General features: G+C 43.6%; 1 protein-coding gene across 1 annotated transcript in view; it reads left to right on the forward strand.

The window, feature by feature from the left end:
• LOC112120836 overlaps positions 1–7154 on the forward strand; it is a 179728-nt gene extending 172574 nt beyond the window's left edge. The window contains exons 65-71 of the mRNA XM_029911283.1: positions 971–1175; positions 2597–2784; positions 3671–3768; positions 4115–4299; positions 5066–5268; positions 5895–6084; positions 6799–7154. Coding sequence (XP_029767143.1) covers positions 971–1175; positions 2597–2784; positions 3671–3768; positions 4115–4299; positions 5066–5268; positions 5895–6084; positions 6799–7154 — 1425 coding nt within the window. The remainder of the gene's footprint in view (positions 1–970; positions 1176–2596; positions 2785–3670; positions 3769–4114; positions 4300–5065; positions 5269–5894; positions 6085–6798) is intronic.
• The last annotated feature ends 539 nt before the right edge of the window (positions 7155–7693 follow it).

Here is a 7693-nt window from a genome sequence, read left to right on the forward strand (position 1 = left end):
TAGGGCCCTAGGGGGGCAGTCAGGGGACAAGGAGCAGGGAGGCTTAGGTAGGGGGTGGAGTCCTGGGGGGCAGTTAGGGACAGGGGTCCCAGGGGGGGACAAGGAGCAGGGGGGGTTGGGAGTTCTGAGGGGGGAAGTCAGGGGGCGGGAAGTAGGAGGGAGTGAATGGGGGCAGGACTAGGGCAGAGGCAGGGCTAGGGCGGGGCTCCCTGGGTGCACACCCTAATGAAATGGGCTGTGCACGCCTATGATTCTATGATCTGCAGTTACACCCGGCAGCCTCTTCAATATGAGCTAACAATGTATTAGTCACCAGGCATGCAGAATCTCAAAGTCTTTGGGTTAGCATGAGAGGATCAGGCTTAGGATATGGTTCCTATTTGTGGAAGCCATGGTTTTGCCATGCTGTACTTCTGTACTGTACCTGAGCCCATCCTCGCCCGCTCTGTCTCCTTTGTCTCCCAGTTCCAGGAGTGCTCTGTGTACCCTGCTCCTCTTAATGCAGACACCTGACGCCTCTTGTCTTGTTCTCCAGACACAGCCATGCTGTGTTCACATCCGCAGCTGCCTCTGCAGCTAAGTGGTAATTTTTGGTCATTGGGGTTCCTATTGTTTCTGTAGGGTCTTCCAGTCAAATATGTTGATTCCAGCCCAGACAGTTCTAGTGGCTGTATGTCTCACATACCTAACCTGATCTCCCATGCCTAGGGAGAAAATCAATTCTTCCCCCCATGGATAGTGATGCCAAGATGATGGGTACAGAGTCCTACAGATAGTGCTTACAAATAGTACAGAAAATTCCCACATTCATCACAAAAGCATTATGGGAAAGCTGTGAGGTTTGCTGCTAAAGACAGGGTAGTCCTGAAGCTCCAGAGCGCTGATGATTGTCGTAGGAAAACAAGCTCCAAAAGTTTGCTAAAAATCACTGCATATGTCTACATTTCTTGTTGTTTGGGGCCCATTGCAGGTGCAGCAAATTGATTTCCTGTATGAAGCAGCTGGTTGGCCTTTGAAAGCCTCCCAAGAGATTGCCGGAATCCTCCAAAATGGGGGGAAAGCTGTCGCCCAGATGTGGAAGCAGAGTGGAATCAGGCAAACCCTGAGGAATAACCTCCCACTTTACTTGGAAAAAATTCAAGACACTGTCCAGCAAATGCAAAATGAACTTCAAAGTAAGGAGAGCCATCTAAAGCAAGGGGGTATTCTGCACAGGGTGAGGTCAGTGCAGGAAATAAGCAGGGGCTAGAAAACTGAATAAATAAGATGCTGAATAGGTTTTATTTTGATCTATAAAGAAGCGCTGATCTAGACTCTGGGCTGTGATAGATTATTTATAAATATCTATACAAACTCCACTTCACATAGATCATAAAAAAACTGCCAAATAACCCTGGTTTAGCAACCCCTCTAATGAAATCCTGGAAGTATAGTCTGACTCATGCCCTGAAGGTCAGTAAATCTAGGCTCTGTCAGACTTAGGGCTTGTCTACACTTACCAGGGGAACAATGCATGGTGATTGATGCATCGGCAGTCGATTTAGTGGGTCTAGACCCGCTAAATTGATGGCAGATCACTCTCCCGTTGACTCCTGTACTCCACCTGAAAGAGAAGTACAAGGGGAGTCGACGGAAGAGCATCTCCTGTCAACATAGCATAGTGTGGACCCCGCGGTAGGTAGATCTAAGTACATCAACTTCAGCTATGTTATTCATATAGATCGTTATAACTTAGATCCCTCTCCCTCCGTAGTGTAGACAAGGCTTAAGACTGGCAGCGGATTCCTCAGTCAAGGAGCACATGCTGAAAATGCCACCCCCCACCCCCAGCATTTAAACCAAAGAACCATTAACTTGAGGACTAGACTGCTGGAACTTGTGTTAGCTAGATTCTGGGCACTGTACCTGTTCTATGGTTAGTATGCTGCCAGGCCATTCCGTTGCTAGCAGTTCACATGATGTTTCAAATGGATGACATTTGCAGTCAAACTAAGAGGAAAATCAAGTGAACTGTATTCATCTGTGATTAACAGCTGCCTTCATCATGGCACAAGAGAAAACTTCTAACCGAGTCACAGAATGTGATCTGTCCCCCTATTGCCAATACCAGGACTTAGTCCTTGGACTCAAGTTCAATGTGTATTTGTACTTTCGGTTATAATAACCAAATTGTCCCCTTGCTCCTCCTTGGAAGGTGCCGAGGTGGGAGGTAGAGCTGCAATGATAGAGCAGCCAGGTGCTGAGGCATTCTGCCCATGCAGGGCAGATAGGGACAGACTGAGGGAGCCCGAGGAACGCATGTTATGTAACATTCCTTACAGTGGATTTGAAAAAGCAGCATGCGCTCCCCACCATCTCAGTGTCTGCTGCTGGATGGTGGAAAGGTGGACCAGGGCCATACCTGTTTTCAATAGCCTGTCCTACAGAGAAGATAAAGGACTGAAGCACCCATCTCCTGTGCAGGGAAAGATCCCCTTTTCTCTCTCTTGCACTCCCATCCTCCCCCTGTGCTGGGGCAGTGAAGATTTTGTCCTGAGGTACAGCTGGGGACCACTTTAAAATCTAATTGCTAAGGTCAGTTTCACACTTGTTTCAGAGCCATTAGCAACTCTGAAGGATGCCTACTATGATGTGACTTTGAAGCCACTGGACGAAGTTTGGCAAGAGAAAACAGAGGCATATATGAAGAAAATCCAGGCTTTTGTGCCCAGTATTGTAAAAGATGTATGGTTAATGGAACCAATCCAGGTGACATTAAGAGCCATGAAAACAGGCTTGGATATGGTTAGTATAAAACAATGCTTCATTTTTATATGGGTCGGAGGGGATGGCTTACAGGCCTAAGCATCAGCTTTGAAATATCGAGTCTCTCTCTATACACAGGTCTGGTTCAGGTCCCACTCAGGCTGTTCAAATGAGATCTTACTAAAATTCAAGGTTTTGTCTGCTCTGTGTGATCATCAAGGGCCATATTCCTCAACCTGCTCTCAAACTAGCTACTAAAATTGCACCTAAAATTTTAAGCAACATTTTTGTTAATGCAAATCGCACAGGTAGATTTCCACCTTCCTGCTTTGTGCACATACCGCTAATATATGGGTATGGCTGTTTGCTAATTTTGAAAAAAGTGGCCTGGTATCTCAGTGACATGTTTCATATTAGAGGGTTGTCACTCTGGTATCTTTGGCCAAAATGACACCACTAGCAGTGTGCTTGTCGTCCACATGGTTACTGTCTTCCCACCCCAGAGCTACCTGTGTAATTCCTGTCAGTCTATAGTTTGTAAATAGCTTTGGGGACCTTCAGAGGTACGATATACCTAAAACTATTTAAAGGAGGTTGTCTGTGCTGCAGAACCAATGCATATAATGGAGATCTCAGTCCTCTGCAGTAGCAACTGTAGCACATCAACTCATTGAAGTGTTGGTACATGTTAAATGATATCATCATAGGAAGGCTGTAGTTCTCTCTGATATCAACATGGCTAACTTCTCATTCACAAGCTACCTCTAAATAACAGGATGACATGCTGTCAGGCAAGTGACAAATGGGAGGGAGGATTGAGTGTTTGTGAATAGTCTTTTGATATCAAAGCAACGTTCTGGCTGGTCCGAAAACCACGTTAATGTCACAGTTGATTTTATAATGTGCTGTTCTGGTTCCCCACTAGGCAACACACCAGATGCTGAGGTGGGCAGAAGCCAAGTTTTCCAGAGCCGTGAGCAAGATCCGAAAGCCTTTATCAAACCTGTACAGTTTTTCATCCAGGTAACAGTGGGTATTCCTGGATATGGGTATTCCTGCAGTATAGTCTTCTAAACAGATATTTACATTTTTTTTTTCACATCAAGTTACATTATTAGGGTACAGAACCAAGCAACTATCCTTGGACACCCTTTATACCAGTTAATATTGACAATGTAAGTTATCATCTACTATCATGGCCTGCTTTTTCCACTTCGGAGAATAAATATCCACCAGCAAATAGAATAACTCTGGAACACTCAGCCTTAAGTAGCACTTTTCTTTCCCATTTTATAACATTTGATACATTAACTGCATTGAATCAATTTAACACCAGTAACAACACGAGTGAATCATTTGTGTCCCACAGGAACTGTTCAATGGCAGTGAAACTGCCAATGCTGCCTAAAGGAGACCACTCTGTGGACCTGGCAAACATCACTAACTACCTCATTGAAGAAAAGCTAATGAGGCCGCTCAGGGACCTCTACAACATCAACCCAGTAGCTGAGTATTATAGAATCAAACAGAGGATGATGGAGAGTCCCTTTGAATGTAAGTTCCTTGACAGCTCTAATATATTTCTCAGCAGGTCCCAGTCCCCTCTGAGCTCCAGACAGAATTTTCCATAACTAGAGAGGATTGTTAATTAACACCATATTTCGATGGATGGCATTTTATAGTATTTTATGTAGACTGATATTTTGGTGGCATAACAGTCACCTAGCAGTAAATAAGCCATTTTTGTGAACTTTCAACTCTAGCAAATTTCCATGAGAATTTTCTTATTTTTTTAATTACATACCATACAAAAAAGCTGTGTTATAACATCACTATGTTGAGAAATGGGGAATGAGCAGGTAGAATATATCTATATCTTACCTACATCCCATTGTGATGAGGTCTCAGAGCATGCATTTTGGCTGAGGTAATATCTGGGTCTCACATTGAGGGCCTGATCCTAATTTCATTGAAGTCAATGACATAACTCCTGTTAACTTCAGAGTGCACAAGATGGCTCTGCAGACACTTCAGAGACCGCATTAGATAGGGAGTATTGCTAATAGGAGCAGTTCTCATTGAACATCTGACCAACAATTAGTAGATAACAGATCTTCCAGATACAGTAGTTTTTGGACAGTGTATCTCATGCTTCATTAGCTCCAATACCTGGGCAGAATGGAGGGCTTTAAAGGGAGGCTTCTGACGTAAGATTTTCAGGCAAAGAAAATGTTCTGATTCTGGCAAGCAGTTAATAAGTGCCACCCATTGAGCTCTGTGAACACCACAGTGACATTGCTTTTGCAATATCATCCTCTAGATCATGCTGTGCTGATGGGCAAAAAGCACTTTAGGACTTTTGATGGAAGAATGTATGATCTGACATCGAAGTGCAGTGTGCTTCTTGCCAAGGATTTTGTTCACAATACCTTTACTGTAGTGCTGAACCAGGAGAGTAGTGGCTTGAGATCATTGCATGTGGAGATGAACCGGACTACAATTGATATCTACCCAGGACTGAAGGTAGGAGGAGAGATTCAAACTTCATTCCTTTCCAGGAGAGAATAGGCCACACTGAAATCACTGCACTTTGACAAAGAAGCCAAACTCTGAATTTATCTGCACTTCAGACTTAGCATACAGTGGCTCACATAAGTTAATGCAAAGATAGGAAAATCCCACCAATACATCAGCAAAAGGGAATAGCCCTCAATAAGATAAACTAATACCATCAATCCTGGACCATATTCTGCCTGGCCCATATGTGGATACATGGGATGGGGAAGGCTCAAGGAATCTTTACCCAACTCTTGCATGGCCCATGTAAGCCAGGAAGAACTACAGCACCTGTGCTTGGAGAAACAAGCTGTACCTCACTCCTTGTGTCCACTTGGGAGGCTTTGTGCTTCACTGCTCCCTCAGGAGCTCCACACTATCCTCCACACGGGGCTGTGCATAAATGGCACCATCCATTTTCAAATGTGCAAACTGTGAGCCAACCCAGTAACCTGGAGTTGCCATTTCTAACATAAGTTATGTTCCAGATATTTGAAAGTACAACTTCATTGGGGAGTTTAGGGGAATCAACATCTTGCAAGGTCCATCCTAAGTTAGTTACTCTGAACATTTTTATCATCATCTTAAAATAGACATACAAGATGTATAATTTTTCCCTGATGGAAGAGAACTGCCTCAGTCTGGATCAGTCCCTTGAAAAGAACGGCATCACCGTGAGAAAAGAAGCTAACAGAATAGAAGTATTGAATGAGAATGGAATTTCTGTCTCCTGCAACTTTCACTATGATCTCTGTACTGTTACCCTGGATGGATGGCATCATGGTAAGTACTAAACATTCAGCATAGCCATTCCCTTCTGCTTCTAATTTGTTTCTTTCTCTCTCTGAATTCTAGAAACCTCAGGTTTCAGAATACAGGCTGCCTTGCATCAGCCTTTCCCTCAAGCCCTGGAGATGGCACAAGACACTGCCAGTGAATGTGATGAGGCATAGAATATGTTCCTATAGTAACAGCAGCAAGTGTTTACATAGAATTATTATAATTTTCCAGTTTTTTAATGGACTATAGCAGCTTGAGGTGCCAGTACCCTGTGACCAGCCAGTCTGAGAACTGCTGTCTAATATGTCAGATATAACAGAGCATATGAACGTGTGGTACAAAAGCTTCATTCTTTTGGTATGATTAACATACCCCACTCATGGCTTCACCACTCATATGTAAGGCACCATCCCAAACTCATGCCCAAACTTTACAGCGCACCACCCTGTATCTTTATAGACATACATGTCTTCTGTCATGGCAGCTCCTTTCTCTGGCAGGAGGGCAGAGTGAAAAGCTAACACATGGGAGGACAACGTAGCTCCCTCAACCTATTACTCTGCCAAGGGATACCATCCTTCTGGAACCCAAACATATCACCTCTGCATTACACCTGAGCTCCGTTAATCAGGATAGTAAAAGGCCAGAGGTGGCTTTTAAAACCAGAATTCTCCCGTGGCTCTGTTTTTATCTTCCTCTGCTTTCATTTGGTTCCAGGTGTATCAGCTGGTCTTTTGGGTACCAATGATAACGAAGCTGGAAATGAATGGATGCTTCCCAATCACTCCTACACTGATAGCGTGAAGGAATTCACACAGAGCTGGCAGGTATGCTGGCTATCTCACTGCTATCAGAAAGCACTGTTGCAAGATAGCTGTCTTTTGAGATCACATGTGGCACTTGGAACACAAAGAGTGCGACTAGTTAATATATATTTGATAGCATGCTCTCCAGGAAAAATGAACAGAGCTCATAAGCTGTACTACAGGACTAATGCAGAAAAAGGAAAATTCAGCTTGCAATGCCTGGCCAAGTTGTTTGCCTTTGAGAGCACCAACTCTGGTTGGTATTAACTCCTCTGTGGCCTTTCCACATCACTTACTAAAGAGCTTACTCAAAAAAAATACCCAAAGTAGATGATGCCACTGAGACTTTGTGGCTCTTCCCTTTCTCTTCACTTGCAAGACCATGACCTAATTCCACACCCAGAACCACTGCAACCATCTAACTCCAATTCAGGGCTTCTGAACTCTGCCCCACATATTAGGAGGGTTCAAGATATCTTACTTCTGTTCTGCTATTGGAGACTCAGATGGATTCTAATGAGTGTGCAGAGTATACTTATGTGGGTAATATGGCCAGAATCTTGGTGGGACGGACAGAGGTGTATTGTTAATGTAAACTATTTATTTATTATTAATTTCCTTCCATTTATTTAAGAATACATATTAGCACCCAATGCAAAAGCACCTGGGCAACTTGAGTTAGTAAAAATAATCAATTTAACACAATATATAAGAAACTTTTTGTAATACCGTAAACAAGCTAGGGAGGCATGCATGACCTTTTTAAGTGGTTGATGTCATAATGACTCTGCTTATCCTATTGATTG

Source organism: Terrapene carolina, unplaced genomic scaffold (assembly GCF_002925995.2).
Source record: "Terrapene carolina triunguis isolate 2854851 unplaced genomic scaffold, T_m_triunguis-2.0 Scaffold93, whole genome shotgun sequence".
NCBI lineage: Eukaryota > Metazoa > Chordata > Testudines > Emydidae > Terrapene > Terrapene triunguis.